Below are 21045 nucleotides of genomic sequence, written 5' to 3'. Positions count from 1 at the left end.
GAGAGAGTGTGAGGTTTTCCTATACATATAACATGTTATAATCACATCATTAGTCATTGTAGTTGTATTTACATTCATTTATTTGTTTCATTTCTTAATCTGCTTGTATAATGGATTTCTGGTCATAACGAGGTCAATGCTGAAGGTAGACGTGAACCCTAGCTCTCCTTGTTAGTTGCTGCTGCTGACTGAAGCATTTCAAAGCCAAGGCTCATCTATGGCACGAGAACACTTAAGTGGTCTGACTGCCATAAGTTCAGTTGAGCTCAGAAGCAGCATAGCATCAGATGACCTCATTAATAACTTCACATTCAGAAAAAGATGCGCAAAAGGCTTCTTCTACTACTGAACAAGGTGCTCTCATAAGTATGGACTTGGGCATTTTCAACACATGTCTTAAGGCTGTGGTTGGCACTAAATATACTGTGATTTATTATCGTGTTATCTGTTATTATCAGCTAAACAATTGAAAAAAAAGTTAATTTACATCTAATTAAAGGCACAGTCTGCAACATTTAAATGTAGAATAACTTTAAAAATGTTTGATTTTGACCATCTGACCCAATTTTATTAAAAAAAGTAAATAATCTTTAATATTTCAATTTTCTCCTAAGTCCCTCCCCTGCCCTGTAGAGCTCAGCCAATATTTCTGCAAGCCTAACGCGTTGACCAATAGCGCTGCGTTTCCACCAGGGGGCAGCTGTCAATCATCGAGCAGAGCAGGTCTCAGCGTGCACAACAGAGTCACGCGCCTCACTTGGCTTACTGCAGAAACATGGAGCAACAAAACCCCAAATTACCGATTCCTCGACTGCCTTCCACATCTCAAAAAACATTTAAAAAGATTAAAAGCCCGTCTTCAAAAGTGGCTGTAAGACATTTAAGACAGTCGAGTAGAATTTACATTGGAGATTGTTTTACACACGATGGAGAGATTTTCGTGATCTACACGGCCTGAAAACGGATGAAGAGTTGGCAAAGTATCTTTTAGACAGGTAAGTTATTTATTGTTTTTCGGATAAATTTACTTATAATCTTTCTTTCACTGAAAGAAGTAATAGAGCAAACCAGCTTTGTATGCTTGGTGTCCTATTGGCTAATGTAGCATTAGCTTGAATGCTAAGTCGACATGAATCGATGCTAGTCGAACTGTTTATGCTATATTTGGAATATGTTTGAGTAACGAAAGGGGATTTTAGTTTTTTGTTTATATGAGAGCTAATGATTAGTGTGGCGTTTAACTATAGGCCACATCAGTATATTGTTTTAAGCTCTTGTTTATAACTTCCCCGTTAGCGGGGTTCAGTTAGCATCTTGAAAGCTGAATTAGGTGTTTACACTTTCCTGAGCTGCGTGTTTGATTAAAATGAGTAATCAGCAGCTCATGTAGCACTTGTAGAAGTCTGAGGAGATGATTCAGCAGTTAGAATTAGGTGTGATTGATCAGGAACCTATCCGAAACCTTACGTTTCCATTAGCACTGAAAGACATATTGTGCTAACCTTGGTGGGCCACGTGTACAGATTACCGTCTGAGTTTGTGGTCTTACCTACGTGAAAACTCCATATTAAAATAAAAGGAATGATAATCAGCTCGTGCAAAAATCTGTGAAGGCTGGAGAGACTTGTTTAGCTTGTGATCACTAATTTTTGGGCTTTGTTTTTTGCAGTCATCAGTCCAAATAAGAAGCATCAACATCTACACCATTGAAGCGCCAACTGTGTATTTCTCCAACACCAGTGCCAGCTCTGTCTAGCATTCATGGAGAATCATCTGAAAGGTAAATAGCTGCATAAAAACCTCTACCAGGAATATTATAATTTTGCCTCTGTTTTAAGTTAGTGTTGGATTATTTTGAAAAAATTCTAGAAATGGGATAATGAATGTCTTAGGTGTGTTCTGTGTCTTTCTAAATCCATGCTTTCGTTCTTTTTTAAAAAAGAACGAAAGCATGGGGATAATGAATGACTATAAAAAAATGTATAGAAATAAATAGTAAAACTACATTTTATATAGCGCCTCTCAGGATAAAACTCTTGAGACACTTCACAACAACAAAATTAAACATATTTTAAAAAATTATATTTTTATTTCAAAGTTTATGAGAAAAAAATAACACAATTGTGTTTTTAAAATGTAAAGAGAGAGACAGGAAATTATTTGTAAAGAAGGAATTCAGTGGATACAGAGAAATGCGTAATAAGTAGAGTGAGAAAAATAAGGAGAGGGTGATGATGACGGCCAATAGACGAGGTCTGTTACCTTCAAAATGACAAAATATGTATTGATTCTAATCATATTCTTGTGCTTGTATTTTATTTTCATAGGGATGATAATTTGGAGGTGATGGAACAAGGTGAAACTAAAAAAGAAGGATCTTCACAAATGTAAGTACAAGGTTGTATTTGTATTTGGCTGTCACATTTGTCAGGAAAAGTAAACAATAATTACTTTTTTAGGTTATCTTGTGTGGGAATTGAAGCAAACATTGACGAGAAAGAGTTCAACAATATTCAAAACTCTGTGTAAGTATTCAGATGTTAATAAAATGTGTCTAATTTTCCATACTAAAAACTTTATATTGTGTATATTCAGGATAAAGTCATCAGATGACACATGGTCACCAAACAGAGAAACAGAAGTTGATTTGTCTTCAGAGGAGGACGAAACCATCGAGATGGACAGCGGTACTGATGACAGCGGTGATGAGGACCACGCACCTTATATACATATAAGGTAATTCCTTTCGTTTAACATTCTATAAAACAGCAATAGCGCATAGTTAATAAAAAGCTTTTGTTCACAGGACTGGAGCAGCATTACAAAAAACATTACAACTTGAGACTCTGCAAGAAATTAACATAGAGGATACAGTTCATGACTGTAATATCCCAGAAGCAACTGACCGACGTTTGACAAGCAAGAAAGGTCTTCCTCGACGCTACAAGCTAAGGCCTGAGGATCCAAGGCGTTATGGTTTGCTGTCCGGAGTCCCTGCACCATCAACAGAGGAACTTCTACAACACCTACGGACTTGCGGTGATGGTAAAATAAAACATTATCTGCCTTACATCTTCCACACAATAGTCCATTGCTAATTGAGTTTATTTTTTATTTACAGGTAAAACTTTGCCACAGACACAGGTGTTGGGGGAGGCAAGAGAAAACCCAAAACCTTCTTTATTTTTGTTTCCTGTGTTTTTTTTTTAATAAAGATATATTTTGGGGAAATAAGGACTAATAATTAAAAAATCTATGTAAAATGTTGGAGGTAGACATAATTTTTTGTTTTTGTGCAGGAGTGTTAAAATTTATGGTATTTTTACAAATACAAAACAAAGTTATGCTTTAGACCACTTTATTAGAGCATCAAACAAAAATATCTAAAAACAAACTTATGTAAAATATCAAATATATACATTTATTTACAATCGTCTTGGAATAAAACCAGTGTAGTTACCATTGGGGTCAGGGAATTTTGCAGAATAAACTCCTCCATGTGTGGTACAGTTGAAATACATGTCTGGGGAGGCTGTTGGCAGCATTTCTTTTCCAAATCAGTTGGCATATCTCTGCAGTGGGAGCATACACACCATGTTGGTTGGAGGTGTTGTGGCAGGTGGACCAGAGAGGGCAAGTACATCAAAGAGAACACCAGTGTCTGTCCAGCACCATGGTAAGGATATCAATAGCCTAATGAGGGTTCAGGTTCTGTATGTGTTGCTACAAAAGCAACAGTTTTTAGGATAATTTAGTGTAATTTTGTTATGCTTACACGTTCAAAGTCTATTCACTCGGAACAAAGATTCCGAACTCGAGAGAGATCTTCATCTCCAAGGTCCACAGCTGAGTGTCTCACACTTCTTCGGCCTCTGGATGCACCACGGCCTCTGGATGCACCACGGCTTTGAGTTGATGGTGGGCATCTCCTTTTTTGCACCATGTCTTGAGGATGCAATAGGAGGTTCAAACTCTTCCTCAGAGGATTCCTCAATCACTGAACTCTAAATTGTATTAGAAAAAAAAATTATACTAATATAAAAAGTACTCTTGCATATTAATCAATTTTGACACACATCAGGTTTACATCTAGTCAAAATTTGGGCTAAACCAACAATAAACAGAAACCCTATCAAAACAACCATGATTATAGGAGGACTACACAGAATGCAGTGTTTATTCATGATTTCCACATAAATTATATGCTTTGATATATTCATCCCATCTTGAATGGCAAAGCAATTAAAAATAAGCTAGTTACTTGTAATAAAATGCTAACAATTTGATAGGATTAATTTTATTTACAATATAGATTGCCAACTGTTACTGGTATTTTAAAATATAAATATATTTATAGATATTCTTTATAAAATGCCTTTTGTAAACAGTAAGTGTTTAATGTGCTGGTTAAATACAACTTTCTTACCTCAGATAACTCCATTGCTAACACTAGCTCAGCTCTATTACAAGAAGCAATGCTCCGACGTTGACTCTGCTTTTCCTGCGCGTGCACATTGGGAGGTGTGGCTTTCGGCTCTTTCAGGAAGGGCGGGGGAGTGAGCAACAGCCGTTCGAATTTAAAGGAGACATAACATGCTTTTAAGTTATTCCTTTTTACATCTAAATCCTTCAGTTGGGGTCTAAATACAGTGGAACTGCAGTTCTTTGGTCTGATTTCCTCATTATTGTTGCTCTACAGACCCTCATCTACCCCTGTTCTGAGGAGAGTCTTGAGAACGAGCCGTTTTGGGGTACTGTCTCTTTAAACTGGAGGAGGAGCTGTAAACTCCGCCCCCCTCCATAGTGCAGACCTGTACTCTCCTCCCCCAGCCGGACTTTGTAGTTCTATAGAGAAATCATTATTTAGCATAGCATATTAGCATTTTTAAAACATGTGGGGAGAGTAGTTCATCAAGCTGTTTCAAGGCTGCTAACTCTCATGCATTTGTCTGTAGTCACTCACACACACCCGTCACGGCCGACGGAGGGACAAGCGAGCAGGCACGTGCGCGCGCACACACACACACAAGGAATGCTGCTTGCTTATTTATTTCTATAAAAAATGTTTTAAAAAAATGATACAGCTCATGAAAACACCATTAAAAGAATATATTTTATTAAGATCTCTATCTATATACATACATATAATTATAAATAATTTTATAAGTAGTCTTATTTTATATTGGGTGTCTTAAGGCTGAAAATGGATAAAAAGCAGTCACATTTTAATTTAAAGATTTGAGATTCTAGTCAAAAATAAAGAACATTTCTCAATGTTCTTTAATTTGATCATTATAATTCTAATGCTTACAACTTTGTTTTTATTGTCTGCAATGCGTAGCCTATATCTTTATTAAATATGTGTTTAGCTGTAAAGTGGTAATTCTCTCTAATGTGTACACACAGGTGGACATCAGTGCTGCAGTGAAATTCCCAAGATCAGTCTGCTTTGCTAACAAATATAGTTAAATCTGACCTGCATTCTAAATAAATACCGTTAGGTGAAAACATCAGTAGGCATTGAGTTATTGATACAATCCCTAACAGCCAGAATGGAAGAAGAGCATGCTGGGTCATCCTGGATCTGAGCCTGTTCTGTGTATTTACCTTCGTCTTCGTCTTCCTCCGCTTATCCGGGTCCGGGTCGCAGGGGCAGCATCCCAATTAGGGAGCTCCAGGCCGTCCTCTCCCCGGCCTTGTCCACCAGCTCCTCCGGCAGGACCCCAAGGCGTTCCCGGACCAGATTACAGATGTAATCTCTCCAACGTGTCCTGGGTCGACCCGGGGGCCTTCTGCCGGAAGGACATGCCCGAAACACCTCCCCGGGGAGGCGTCCAGGAGGCATCCTGACCAGATGCCCAAACCACCTCAACTGGCTCCTTTCGATCCGGAGGAGCAGCGGTTCTACTCCGAGTCCCTCCCGAATGTCCGAGCTCCTCACCCTATCTCTAAGGCTGAGCCCGGCCACCCTACGGAGGAAACTCATTTCGGCCGCTTGTATCCGCGATCTCGTTCTTTCGGTCATTACCCAAAGCTCATGACCATAGGTGAGGATTGGGACGTAGATCGACCGGTAAATCGAGAGCCTGGCTTTCTGGCTCAGCTCCCTCTTCCCCACGACAGATCGGCTCAGCGTCCGCATCACTGCAGACGCCGAACCAATCCGCCTGTCGATCTCCCGATCCCTCCTACCCTCACTCGTGAACAAGACCCCGAGATACTTAAACTCCTCCACTTGAGGTAGGACCTCTCCCCCGACCCGGAGGTGGCAAGCCACCCTTTTCCGGTCGAGAACCATGGTCTCAGATTTGGAGGTGCTGATCCTTATCCCAGCCGCTTCACATTCGGCCGCGAACCTACCCAGCAAGAGCTGAAGGTCAGAGCTGGATGAAGCTAGGAGGACCACATCATCCGCAAAAAGCAGAGACGAGATTCTCCTGCCACCAAACTCGACACACTCCACACCACGGCTGCGTCTAGAAATTCTGTCCATAAAAGTGATGAACAGAACCGTTGACAAAGGGCAGCCCTGGCGGAGTCCAACCCTCACTGGGAACAGGTCCGACTTACTACCGGCTATGCGGACCAAATTCACGCTCCTCTGGTAAAGGGACTGAATGGCCCTTAACAGAAAGCCACCCACCCCATACTCCTGGAGCGTCCCCCACAGGGTGCCCCTGGGGACACGGTCATAAGCCTTCTCCAAATCCACAAAGCACATGTGGATTGGTTGGGCAAACTCCCATGCCCCCTCCATCACCCTTGCAAGGGTATAGAGCTGGTCCACAGTTCCACGGCCAGGACGAAAACCACATTGCTCCTCCTCTATCTGAGATTCAACTATCGATCGGACCCTCCTCTCCAGTACCTTGGCGTAGACCTTTCCAGGGAGGCTGAGGAGTGTGATCCCCCTATAGTTGGAACACACCCTCAGGTCACCCTTCTTAAAGATGGGGACCACCACCCCGGTCTGCCACTCCCTAGGAACTGCCCCCGATGACCATGCAATGTTGTAGAGACGTGTCAACCATGACAGCCCTACAACATCCATAGCCTTGAGATACCCAGGACGAACCTCATCCGCCCCCGGGGCTCCGCCGCTGTGTAGTTGTTTGACTACCTCAGCAACTTCTGCCCCCGAGATCGGACTGTCCATCCCCAGGCCTCCCAGCTCTGGTTCCTCCTCGGAATGCGCATTGGTGGGATTGAGGAGCTCCTCAAAGTATTCCTTCCACCGTCCGACTATAGCCTCAGTTGACGTCAGCAGCTCCCCATCCCCACTGTAAACAATGTGAGCGAGTTGCTGCCTTCCTCTCCTGAGGCGCCGGACAGTTTGCCAGAACCTCTTTGGAGCCGATCGATAGTCTTTCTCCATGGCCTCACCAAACTCCTCCCACGCCCGAGATTTTGCCTCGGCAACTGCCACTGCTGCACCCCGCTTGGCTATCCGGTACCTGTCTGCTGCCTCCGGAGACCCACAGACCAGCCACGCCCTGTAGGCCTCCTTCTTCAGCCTGACGGCTCCCCGAACCTCTGGTGTCCACCAGCGGGTACGGGGGTTGCCACCACGACTGGCACCGGCCACCTATCGACCACAGCTAGCAACAGCCGCCTCGACAATCGCAGAGTGGAACAAGGCCCACTCGGACTCAATGTCCCCCACTGCTCTCGGGATGTGGTCAAAGCTCTGCCGGAGGTGGGAGTTGAAGACCGTCTTGACAGGTTCTTCTGCCAGGCGTTCCCAGCAGACCCTCACTATGCGTATTGGTCTACCAGGTCTACGCGGCATGTTCCCTTGCCATCTGATCCAACTCACCACCAGGTGGTGATCAGTTGACAGCTCCGCCCCTCTCTTCACTCGGGTGTCCAAAACATATGGCCGCAGATCAGATGATACGACTACAAAATCTATCATCGACCTGTGACCTAGGCTGCCCTGGTACCAAGTGTACCGGTGGGCATCCTTATGTTCGAACATGGTGTTCGTTATGGCCAAACTGCGGCTTGCACAGAAGTCCAATAACAAAACACCGCTCGAGTTCAGATTAGGTGGGCCGTTCCTCCCAATCACACCCCTCCAGGTCAAGCTGTCATTGCCCACGTGAGCATTGAAGTCCCCCAGCAGGACAATGGAGTCCCCTGATGGAGCACTATCTAGCACTCGTCCCAGGGACTCCAAAAAGGGTGGGTCCTCTGAACTGATATTTGGCCCATAAGCACAAACAACAGTCAGGACCCGTTCCCCGACCCGAAGGCGCAGGGAAGCTACCCTCTCGTCCCTTCGGGGTAAACCCCAACACACAGGCAGAGAGTCTCGGGGTTAACAAAAAGCCAACCCCAGCCCTCCGCCTCTCACCCGGAGCAACTCCAGCAAAGTAGAGTGTCCAACCCCTCTCCAGGTCTCGGGTTCCAGAGCCAATGCAATGTGTCGAGGTGAGTCCGACTATATCTAGCCGGTATCGCTCAACCTCTGCCACAAGCTCCGGCTCCTTCCCCGCCAGCGAGGTGACGTTCCATGTCCCAAAAACTAGTTTTCTTGTCCGGGGATTGGACCGCCAAGGCTCCCGCCTTGGTCTGCCACCCGATTCGCATTGCACCGGACCCTTCATGTTCCTCCTGCGGGTGGTGGGTCCACAGTTGGACGAGCCCATGTATCCGGTTCGGGCTGGGCCCGGCCGGGCCCCATGGGCGAAAGCCCGGCCACCAGGCGCTCGCTCACGGGCCCCAACCCCAGGCCTGGCTCCAGGGTGGGACCCCGGTAACCCTCCGGGCCGGGTACTCCGACTCTTCGTTTTAACCGCCATGAAAGATCCTTTGTATTTACCTACAGGATGCAATAAATGTCTACAAGGCTGAGTTTGGACCATTACATCTAAAAGAAAACATACAATCAGTGATTTTTTTATTGTTTACATTAATATACAAATTTTCTAAGTATTAACCTCACAGCAAATAAGTAGAACAATATAATAAACAGGCTTTAGTAGTTAAACAGGCGTTGTACACACAGGTGCTTTGTGTCCCGGTGCTGGTGGTATCTAGGTCTCAGAGTTCCTGTCCTCCTGCCGTCTTCTGTTGTCCTCAGGATACGGATTGATGTTTCCTGGTGATGAGGGAGGGGCAGTATGTGGGCTTCAAACTGGTCCTGGATAACAGTGGGAGACCTCCGTTGTCTGAATACTGAGACCAGAGGGTTGGTGAGATGCAGATCTTCTCTACCTCATCTAGAAACGGAGTTGATTCAGGGAAAACTTTTCCAAAGACCAGTTCCATGATGTCATCGCCATATTCTGCAATGATAGACGATAACTTTAATGACATATTTTGTTTACAAGCAGCTTTAGGAAAGTTGGTTCTTTAGCTTTCATGTTTATAGTCACGTTTGTGTTTGTTCACAAGTTCACTTTGCTGCAGTGACTTCATATTCCTACAAATGTAATAAAATAGTGACACTAAAATTATACAAATGATTCCTTATGAAAGGAAGCTCATTAGAGAGCAGTGCAGACAGACTTACTACATGCTGCAGCTGTTTTTGTAGGCCAGCTGCTGCTGAACTTGGGGAAAGTTATTCTGTACACGTCCAGATCAGATGGTCGATTACAGAAAATAATGTAATTCAACAATTTCTAAACAGACTAAAGAAGTAAAACATCAAATAAATCACTCTGCTGTCATCAGACGGAGTGATTCAGGGGGTGAGGTGTTCTTAATGATGAGGGTGGCTGAGGTGTCATCACTCACTTTGGTCTGGTCCAGACCGTCTCTTTACTGGTGGGTCTCCTTCCTCAGTAGGTCACGTGAAGCTTCAACATCAGAATGTTCTGTGTTCCTTAGAGGAGAAGAAAAGTAACATTAGCAAGCTGGCTAAATTATTTTTTACTAGCATCTCAAGGCCTTGGAGAAGCAGATCTTCACGTACCTAAACATCAGACCAGTTTATCCCAGCTGAGCTCATCAGGGCTTTAGTCTGACAGCCTGTCAGTGAAACACGGCTCCAGTCTTCTGGATGTTGACTCTAAAAAAGCAAAGGACCATTTCTACTTTTGTTTTAATTATTTTACAGCTGATTTTATCAGCTTTCCGACGCTCACGCTCATACAGACGGTGAGCTTTGCTGCGTCTGACTGATGCAGTTAGTTTTTATATCTGCAGTGAGACAAAAAACTAACCTCACTACACTCAGAGATCGTTCTTTAAAACTCTATTAAATCCACTGTGTTGACGCACTTTAATGACTTTGTCACGCTGCATTTTAGCTGATATGGGACTTTATTTACTGGATGCTAAGATTACATCACACTCACGTAGAATAACACACAGGCTCTCTGCTGCTACAATCAGTGGGAGGTTATCATCTGGTGTAAAAGAAGGCGTTGATCAGAAATCACGTTTTATTCCACGAAAATCAGCCAAATCCACATTAATCTGGGTGCTAACTTTACTAGCATACTGTGCTAGCGATAGCAAGCCGGATGCTAACGCTTTAGTGCTGCTAATGCCCGTAAATCTAAAGTAAAGTTTGTCGACATTTTAGAGTGATATGAAGCTTACCGCTCTGCTGCTGTGTCCCGTTGCTGCCACATTCAGATGGAAAAAACTCCTTTTAGATAGATGAAGCCCTCGGTACTTGGTCAGTAGCCTGGAGACACCGAACGAACCACGCGCGCGCGCGCGCACACACACACACACACACTCACACTCACACTCACACACACACAAACACACACACTACTTTTTCTTCTGTGTTTTTTTTAGCAGTAGTGTCATCAGCTCCTGGGTTTAAATACTGCCCCACCACGCTTCCTTAAAACGAGGAACAGTTTTGAGCTGTGTGTGGCTAAAATAACCAGGCATTCTGCATTTTTCCAATAGGACTACAAAAAATCTTAGCGAGAAGAAAAAATGGCGGATTGGCTCTGTGTTTAGCCGAGGGCCATTACCATATTTGGTAGTTATCCTGACGAAATAGATGTAATAGATAATGTGAAAAACTGAACGGGTGGACAAATATGCCCAAAACTTAATTATTAAATATCTAAATAGCAACTCCAGTGAATAATATAAGCCTTTTTGCTCACTTAGACACTTAAAATGTGAAACACACTGTGTTAATGGATAAAAAAGTGTGTTTTTCATGTTATGTCTCCTTTAAAAATCTCCTCCTCCTCACCCTGACGGTGTCATCCTGCGGACTGTGCCTTTAAGGACCATGCGACATTACGATTGCATATCGAGTATGGAATCAATCTTATGGACCACTGAGTTATTTAACCAGAAGATTGGAACTTTTTATTGTAGGGATTTTGTAACACTTTGTATTAACTGAGAGACAAGAGAAGAGAGGGTCCTTTAAACGATAATTTAAATGATTTGTTCTTTGTATGATGATCTACGGAAGCATATAGCCTTCACTTGAAAAAAATACAGGCAAAATGATTTATGTCTTTTCTTTTGGTTTTGCCTTTTATATCATTTTTGTACGCACATCAGCAGAGAAAAACAATTCATAAAAACAGAGCCGTTTTTATTTATTTTTCTAAAACTTATCACGTTAATTCAGAAAAACAAAGCTGTTTTCTTTATTTTTTGTAAAACTTCGTTTAGTAATTCCGAAAAATTAAGCTTTTTACTTTTTTAAAGAGAATGCAATACGCTTCCGTAATGATCAGAAATCTTGGTTGATTGAAACGTTAAGAATATTTCATTTAATAATCTCACAATGTTTTGGATTTGTCTTTGGCCGGGATCAGACTGTGTGGTTTTTGGCCGTCGTTACCAAATCCCTCGTCCTGAGCAGAATTGTGACAAAAAACGGTCAACGTCATGGTGATTTGCATATCTATGCACCAGCGCCGGCGCTCCGCACACGCACACCACACACAGCGCGTAGGGCACCACGCCGGGGGAGGGGCACCATCAAACGCAAGCTTAAGAAAAAATAATATATATGATGAAGACAGATTTCAAGTACAAGATGTGCAAAGCAAGTTAGCATGTTTACAGAGAGAAAACAATACAAAAAGGAAAGGAGATGGACCGTGTCACACCATCCGTCCGTCCGCCCCACCCCCCACCCCCGCAGACACCTGCGGAGGATGCAGCGACCACAGTCATGGCTCCAAAAAGGCTGCAGGAGTCCAGGGCAGTAAAGAGACAAAAGAAAAAACAGCGGGATGATGCTGTTATTTGATTGCAGGTAAGACAAGTATTTTAATGGAAATTCTTAATTTTTTATCTATTTCTAATTCTAAACACCCGTGTGGTCAAGTTCAGAGGGTCGTTTGACCTAGCTTAAATTCGGACTTGTTACAGCTGTTAATTAATCTGTTTTTGGTCAGATTTTGCCAAGTTTGGTAAGCATGCTGCTTTTCAGGACTTTTATTTGGTGTTTTTCGCACTCTGCTTCCGCACATTTAACATTTTGACTCTATCTGCGTGGTTTGGGCAGATTTCGTTCTCTGCTTCTCCAGTCTGTTAAAAGTATAATGCGCCACTCTGTCCCGCAGCCTCCCGTCCGCCTACCGGGCGTTCATTAGTAGCTGAGTGAGAGGCTGAGAGGGAGAGAAACTCAGAGAAGCTTTAGAGCTTTAAACTGCTGGAGAAAAAAACAGCAAGTCATCATCTTCCTAAATGCAATTATTCTCTTCTGAATCAGCACTGCAACAAAGGGAAAATTCCTTTTATTCAGTCTGTTCATGCGACTTGTATCAACAAATAAGTCTGAACAGTGTTTTGAAACAGAAATAAACAAATGAATCATATTTGTCCACCCAAATACTTGATAAATATCACAACAACAGGAAGGACAAAAACACAGTCAAGGTAAAGTAATAAGCGGCTGTTTGTGATTAATCATGAGTTAACTATGGACATGATTTATATCATTATTAAATAGCCCATGTGGCCTATAGGCTATGTAACTGAGATTTAATATGAAAAATTAGACAAACCTATTTTCTAATTAGGTATTTGCTCCATGTTGATATATATTTCATAAACATTTATGGGCCAAGAGGAACATCAGCTGCTGATGGTATAATTTGAAGAAAAAAGTCCATTATGCTAACCTCCTCCCTTCATATTCAGAATTTTCTAGTTGTTTATAAAATGTGTATATTGTGCCTCTCTAGTTCTTAATAAAGGTTAAATAGTTTTGAATTTAGTCATGTCACATGCCAGTGATTTACAAGCCAATATAAACCTATAAATAATCTATTGCAGTATGTTTTTTTACCATGGTTTTATCTTTATTATAGAATGAATATGACAAATTATCTTTTTGTGTTTGAATGCAGGCTCAATGAACAAGTACATTCAAGGAGGAGCTCATGCCAAAAGTTCAGATCAGCCATCCACCAGCAGTTCAAGAGCTCAAGATCAGTTGTCAGCCATCACATCTGAACCTTCTACAACGTCACCCAGCCCTGACCAGGAATAACAAAGTAAAGCACACCTACAGACAGAGTGAGTCCTGGGTCTGAAAAAGCATCTGAAAATTACACTGGAGAAACACATGTGCTACAACCGGTGCTTGTGTTGTGTGAACCTGTTACATAGTTCTAAATAATAACAATATGGAGTTCCTGTGTTGAGTATGTTATATTATGTAAATTTCAATCCTACTTTTTGGAAATAATAAGCAGTTTGTGCATACAAGAGAATTAAAGAGAAGTTAAGGCGCTTGCACATACTGCGTTATTGTGTTATTTTTTCCAGGGGGGGGGGGGGGGGGGCACAAAGCCTTTGTGCTTAGGGCGCCAACATAGCTAGCAACGGCCCTGCAAGCTAGCGTTAGTGTTTTAGCTAAAATGCGTGATTTGGGTTGAGGGAGAATGCAACGAGTCGCTATATAAAGCAGCCGCAGCGCCGCTACCTGCATATAAACCGTGTCGCGGACACCCCCATGTTGAAATGATGCATGCATTACGGGGCTCCCAGGGGCAGATAAGAGTTGGTCTCTCTCCGAGAATAATTATGAATTTAACAATGATTACTGCCTGATGACATTTGTTTTTATTTAAATATTCTCAAACAAATGAACGGTACGACCACAATGTTTAGAGAACATTCATGATTTATAGCTCAAAACGAAGGGTTATTTGATTGTTTGTAGTGGGTGTTATTTGTCATTTTGAGGGACTTTTAAGGCCTTATATTTGGAAAAGCTAATTTAAGACTTTTTAAGGACCCGCAGCGCTGACGTCGTTAGGTCCGTTTTAATCACAAGCCCCCCTATCATTTTGGTTTATTTTATTTTTTCAGTTAACTTTTTTTTATTTGTTCACATCTACATGCTCAACACAATCACGACACGGGTAGTTGGTACATGAGTTTTTTTTTTTTTAGTCTGAAACAGAAATAATAATTAATGAATATAGAACTACACCGTCACACACAGGAAGTATCAAGAAAGGACTTCCTCCCCTTAAGCCCGGCAGCTTTGTTGACAAGTCAGGGGCAGGGGTAGGGTTGCCAACCGTCCCTTGAAAAACGGAATCGTCCCGTATTTAGAAACACAAGTGCACGTCCCGTATTGAACTCAAAAGGGACGCACTTTGTCCCGTAATATAGTATGGATCAAAATTAGTCTGTAGTCTATTACCGGAATTAACGCTTTGTTTGAAAGCCAGCCCTTCGCCTGCTCTGTGACCAATGAACTGACCGCATGCTTACACACGAATATGACGATACAGATTACCGCTTATTTCATTGGTCGAGGAACGGTCGCTTGGGGAGAAGATACCGGAAGAAAACAGACGACAGCAAACAGCACGGCCAACCAGGAAACTAACGCCGACACTGCTGTACAAGTCTCGGACGACAGTACCCCTCCGAGAAAGAAGAAAAAAGGCTTCAAAAATACAGGGAGGAATGGGAAAAGGAAAATTCCTGGCTGGAAAAACTGCGCGATAACACCTATAAAGCGCACTGCACCGTGTACCGGCGCAGTTTTTCCAAAGGGCATGGTGGACTCACTGACCTCAAGCAACATGCGTCTAGTAGTAGCCACATGAAAAAAATAAAGGACGTGAAATTACGGGGAACCCTCGATCAGTTTGTCGTCCACAAGGCCACGGCAGAAGCAGATATGGTAAGTAAACATTGCTTTTTTAAACCCTCTGGTTAAAGTGAAGGTATTTATATGAAGAAAAAAAACCACTGTGTTGGGGCTTGTTTACTATTATTTTTGTTGTCTGTTTCTGTTTTGTCATTAGTTTTTCTATTTTTTTTTTAACTTGGGTGTTTAGTTTCGATGTAGCCTTGTCTTGGTTTATATGTTGTTTGGATAATTTTAAACTAAAAGGATGGATAAATACATAATAAAGTGAACTATTGTATTGTATAAAAGCTATACAATGCAATAAATATACAATAAATGTTTTCCATTTATTTACCACTGTAAGTGTTCTATGTGGTGCTTATAACCCAGGTTTACTTCTTATCTCCATTGGCAGGTTAAACATCTCTATGGATGAGCTTTATGACGAGTGTGTCACTGCAACCAGCCTTCTGGAGCACCTCACCAAAGGACCTCAGGAGAAGGAAAAGTGGCAGTCCAAGGGAACAGCAGAGAAGTGTATAGAAATTCTTCAGGCAGCTGACCTCTCCAACATCCAGCCTGTTGTATCGTTTGTACTCAGCATCCCATCTTCCACTGGATTGGCAGAGAGGATTTTCTCTCTCATGAAGAATAAGTGGACTGATGTGCGGAACAAATGTTCTACTGAAATAATTAGATGTTAGCTCATTGTCACTCTAAATTGTGACATGTCTTGCTCAGAGTTTTACTCTGCAGTACTGAAAGACAACTCCTAAATGCAGCAAGATCTCAAAAGAAATACAAATGGAGAAAATAGTCTGTTTTCACATAATGTAGCATTGAGCTTTTGAGTTCATGAGTTTGGACTTTTTTTTTAGTTCAACCGTAGGCTACAGTCAAGGCCTTTGAGGCACAAATATGTTTACAGCTTCTCCACAGACTTTCTGTTTGCACTTTTCTAATTGCACTCAATGTGCAGTTACAGCGTTGCTCTTTCTGTTGTTTTCTATTAATTTATACAATTTTAAGTTAAGCAGAACAGAGTTGTTTTAAAGAGAGCTATTTATATTCTAAAAAGTAAAGCATAACAGGCTACCGTTTAAGAAAGAGACCTACTTTTTTTTTGTCATTTTGCACAAAAAGTTGAGCATAACAGTTTTCTGTTTAAGAAAAATACCTTTGTTACTTATAATAATTTTGTAATTTCACGCCATAAATAAATGGCTAAATGATCATTTGTTTCCCATGTTTTCATATCACAAAGAATATGCATCTTCTTAAACCAACTTTAAGTCAAATAGTAAAAAAAAAAATCCTTTCACACCCACACACAAAAAAAGAGCAAAAAATCACCACACTGGGAAGGGTGGCCTGGAGCGGCCGGCCCTGCCCGCGAGGTGTCCCTTATTTATTTTTCAGGGAGTTGGCAACCCTAGGCAGGGGTTATACAGCAAAACCTTTATATCGATGAGCAAACCCTGCTCAGCGCTCTTGTAAGTCACTCAACATCACATTAGGGTAAGACAGCAACAGCAGCACACCGTTAATATTTCAAGGTTATAGTTCAGACGAGAGAGGAAAATGCTACCGCACCGACATGCTAATGCTAACTCCGCTAGCATGTTTACATGCCGCAAACCATAATGAAAAGCCGCGTCATAGTTAAATGGTCGGAAAACTCCCCTGAAGTGACATGATTAACGAGCCAGCCAGTTCATTGAGTGACTTAGTGCCACCAACTTGAGCGTACAGTAATGAGTCTGCACAAACAGAACCTGCTCTGCGCTTGTGTGCAGGAGCTGCAGCCCTCTGTGGGCTCAACTCTGTCTCTCCCTGCTCTCCTCAACAAGTAGCCTCTCCACCAGTCAATCACAGACAGCTCTGTTTTATCCAATTAAAGCATTTCCAGGAAACACTGCTTTACAGAAAAACACCCATTTAACAGCTAATTGAACTGCTTTCTGCTGCTGGTTAGCTACCAGTCACCATCCACTGCCTGCAAGATACTTTGTTGTAATTCATGTGTCATGATTAGGGTGACCATATTTGACTTCCAGAAAAGACACATTGCCTATTCCTAAAACTGTTAAATTGCACTCTTTTCAGTTAAAGAGGACTTTTAATTTCAACATATAAAGTGTTTCTTCTCTGTTTGGTCAGACATAAATGAGCCCTTGATGTGTAAAAGGAAGTGAACAGTGGAAATGTCCCAGGAAAAGAGGAGGGTTAATCAACCTAATTAAATATAATTATATAAAGTCCTCTTTATCTGAAAAAAGTGCAATTTTCCTGGCAGTATTTCCTGGACATGCTTTGATTGCATAATGGAGAGCTGTCTGATTGGCTGACGGAGAGGCTACATTGCTTTGTAAATTGCAAGTTCAGCAACAGCAGGGAGATTTGTGCAGGCAGAGACAGAGTTGAGCATGCAGAGAGGGCTGCATATGACTGCAGAGCACGCTCCAGTTGGTGGCACAAAAATCACTCCACACTAAAAACCTGAATCAGAATATGGCCGAATGTGTATATTATTGACCATTTTTCTATATTATATATTTTTTCTATAATATATATATTATACTATAGGTACATATATGTATCTATAATATAGTAAACAGCCAGTTTAATAATGTCACATATATTCAAAAGCTACATCAAAACATATATTAAAACCTATATGTTTATGACTTCTTTCCATGTGGGTTGTCAGTTGCTTAATATTTCCTACGTTTACCTATGGGAAAGAAAGGAGATATTGTACTCATCTATCTTTAACATAAATTTTGGCAGCTTAATGTGACGTTATGGAAAATGCCATCATCATGAGCAACCAAACATAGGCTACATTAGGCTAACAGTTGTCCATATTCTGTCCCATTTATCCACCAATGCCTGTTTCAATTATTGTGAGTGAAAACTAAATGGCTTAGTAGCATTTGTCTTGGCATTAGAAATAGAAAATGTTTTTCAATGTGTTGGCTAGATGGATATACGAAGATTTTTTTAAGAGAGTGAGTGAGGAACAGGAGAGAGACCAGGTGGTTGATGCTGAGGAGATCTGCATGGTCAAGGTCAGTGATCTACAGAGAAAACAGGGGCGAGTGCACCGTTATGAGCATTTACCTGAGCACAAAGTTCCCAAGCAGAATTGAACAGTTTTCTATTTAGGAGTGAACATATAAGAGAACTTGAGAAAAAAAAACTATAATTATCATGTGACCTGCAACCTTATGTCAAGTTGTATCTGTATAGTTGACTTTCTGTATTATAAGTTCTACTACTTGCTCGATATTTTCATATATACTGTTATTTTGTATTTGTAATTATATACTCCTTTATTCCATATCATAGCAGTGTTATTCATATATTAAAACTGTCAACTGCACACTCATTTGGCAGAATAAAAGTTTGACAATTATTCATTTGTTCTTTGTCACATTTAAGTAACATTTATAATTAAACAAGTTGTAATTAAACAAATTAAATAAATGACTACAACATTTCCCCCTGTTAAGTGCAGTAGACTGAAATGAATAGCTTTATTTGGAAATATAACATATCAAATTTTTAATGGTCTTACATAAAATCTTTCAACATAGACCCCACTAATTAACTGATTAAGTGTTATTTTTTATAAAAAGAAGAGAGAAAATGCACAAAAGTAGGAAAGGAAAGGAAAGTGATAAAATAATAGGTTTTGTTAGATTTTCTTCAGATAATGAATTAATTGACAACGTTTTTGCAGGGTGTGACAAAAAACGTTCGAGGTCAAGCTCCTGGGGCTAAGCCCCCCCTATATCTCAATCCTAGTGACGTCCATGACCCGCAGATACCCTGTTCTCTTATTTAGAAAAGATGCTGAGACAAATTGTTTCGTGTTGTCATGGAGACGGTTGTCACGGAGATAACCGAGTAAAAATAGAGCGAAACTGTTTTACTTTAAAACTCACCGGTAAAGCAGCTGTAACTGAACAGCTGTTATTTTACAAAACATCATGGTTATGCTTATGCCCCCATGTATGTCTTGAGCACACGCTGGTTGGTCCTGTTGTTTCATTTTAACAAACAAACCGCAGGCTTTGTCTCAGCTTTGCTTTGTGATTGTGTTTGTTGCTGCCACATATGCGCGCACCCTGGAGCAGGGCGTGCCTGTTGTTAACAGGTTCGGTTCGGTTCAGACGGGCGGCACTCACCGCAAGCACCACCGTGTCGTCTCCGCTGAATTTGGGGATGAATTTGTCCCCACGGCTTCCCTCCGCGTCGCTCAGCGGCCTGAAGCGGCACATCACCTTCACCCCGCACACGCCACACCCTGCTGCGTCCATCCCGCACAACACAACACGGATCCGTTGGGATGCTGGGCTCGGTTCGCTCTCAGCAGGTAGTTCTCCCCGGTAACAGCCTGAGCTCGGTCAATGATGTAGACGCACGGATCCGCCCTAGAGCACAGAGCCCTAGGGAACTCTGGGAAATGGAGTCCTTTGAGCTCGGGCTCGAGCAGGTTGAGAAGGGGGAGAAGTATGGGATTAGATTTGTGCCAATAGGATCAAGAAAAAAAACACTTCGAAGATCAAACAAATATTAAAACATTGAGAGAGAAAAAATTGGTTCAAAAGAAAAACTTACGATCTGAATCCGATTCTTAAAATGATCACGAAAAACACTTTGAAGTTCAAACAAAAATTAAGAAATTGACAGAACAAAAATATTGACTGAAGGAAAAATAAATGTTTCTAAAGTAAAACTTACGATCTGAATAAACTTCTTAAAATCAGTAACAAAGTATGTTTCCTTTTTCTGTTTGCCTCTGTATGTGTTTTTGTTATCAGTTTCCTTAGTTTTGTTCTCGCTGCTCACAGCTTTGCTCTCACCACCAGATTTGCACTTACACTGTCTGGCTTTCTCCTTTGCAATCCCTGAGTTTTTGGTTGCAATTCTGACACAACCCTTTCGGGTGGGTGGGACTTCTGAGAAGTCCTCTCCCATAGGACAGTGGTTTCTCTTGAGTGACAGTTCAATGACCCGGAAGTGATGTAGCCTCCAAGACTTTTTTTTCCACCTATAGTAAGTTTTACTTTTGAAACTTTTTTTTTCCTTTAGTCAATATTTTTGTTCTGTCAATTTCTTAATTTTGTTTGATCTTCAAAGTGTTTTTCTTGATCCTATTGGCACAAATCTAACCCGATGGAGAAGGGCCTGGCTGCAGCCAGAGCCAGTTACGACCAAGCCCCCACAATGCGTCTCTAAATTTGGTCTCAACCCGGAAGTACCACAAATTGCAGTTCCCCCCTCATCCGCTGGGGGCTGGTGTCAGAAGCGAGCAAATCCTCATTGACTCCCATGTTAAAAATACCAATTTCACAGCACAAATAAACATGTTTACAGCCTGGTACCAGAACATGTTTTTGGTTTAAATGATCTAGTTTACACTCATGACAACTCTGAGGGGGGTGAATTTTTTTCTCACTCTTCTGTTTAAGTGTATTAAAAGCCTAAAATTCTGTATAATTAATGAGCATCAGACCCACGTGACCACCGCCTCAGACCCACGTGACCACAGGCCTCAGTAGAGCCTCGGTCTGGCTTGGAAACTGTTCCGGGATTTTGAGTCTGTGTTTGTGTATTATTTTTTGGATATTATTTGTGCAATTGTTGGACAAAATGACTTGCTGTGGCATTAATTTCACTAATAGAGTGTCCAAGGAGTCTCCACTTCATTTTTTTCAGTAAGTAAAATTATATTTATGTATTTTAGGTCACTGCCGAGCTGAGCTTAGATTTTAACATGTACTGTTTAACCATGAAATTTAAATGTAATAGGGTAAAACCCAGTGCATTTAACAAAATGCTGCACTTTAGAAAATGGGTTGAAATAGAACATGTTGGTGGAGCTGGGTTCCCACTATCGGCTTGTGGAGCTCTCGGGAGACCGATGTTTTCCACCCGTTTCTCCCCTCGGCGCATCTCTGTCTGATCGCGGCTTCTGTCTGCTGCGCGGGCTG

At 41.8% G+C, this 21045-nt stretch overlaps 1 protein-coding gene and 2 long non-coding RNA genes across 3 annotated transcripts in view; 1 reads left to right on the top strand and 2 right to left on the bottom strand.

Moving 5' to 3' along the window:
- Window positions 1–19514, bottom strand: part of LOC107396813 (kinesin heavy chain) — a 75766-nt gene extending 56252 nt beyond the window's left edge. The window contains exon 1 of the mRNA XM_054738637.2: window positions 19237–19514. Within this exon, the coding sequence (XP_054594612.2) occupies window positions 19237–19368 (132 nt within the window). The 5' untranslated portion in view covers window positions 19369–19514. The remainder of the gene's footprint in view (window positions 1–19236) is intronic.
- On the bottom strand, window positions 873–12086 carry LOC139070553 (uncharacterized). Its single transcript, XR_011521038.1, has 5 exons — window positions 9923–12086; window positions 9745–9832; window positions 8825–9290; window positions 4427–5607; window positions 873–4004 (listed from the first exon to the last, which is right to left on the bottom strand). It is a non-coding gene; the product is annotated as an uncharacterized lncRNA (long non-coding RNA).
- Window positions 14983–16278, top strand: LOC107395573 (uncharacterized). The gene is made up of 2 exons (XR_001574192.3): window positions 14983–15094; window positions 15459–16278. It is a non-coding gene; the product is annotated as an uncharacterized lncRNA (long non-coding RNA).
- Window positions 19515–21045: the final 1531 nt, after the last annotated feature.

The sequence above is a fragment of the Nothobranchius furzeri genome, chromosome 7 (genome assembly GCF_043380555.1).
Source record: "Nothobranchius furzeri strain GRZ-AD chromosome 7, NfurGRZ-RIMD1, whole genome shotgun sequence".
In the NCBI taxonomy this organism is placed as follows: Eukaryota; Metazoa; Chordata; class Actinopteri; order Cyprinodontiformes; family Nothobranchiidae; genus Nothobranchius; species Nothobranchius furzeri.
This window is presented reverse-complemented; position numbering and strand designations above follow the sequence as displayed.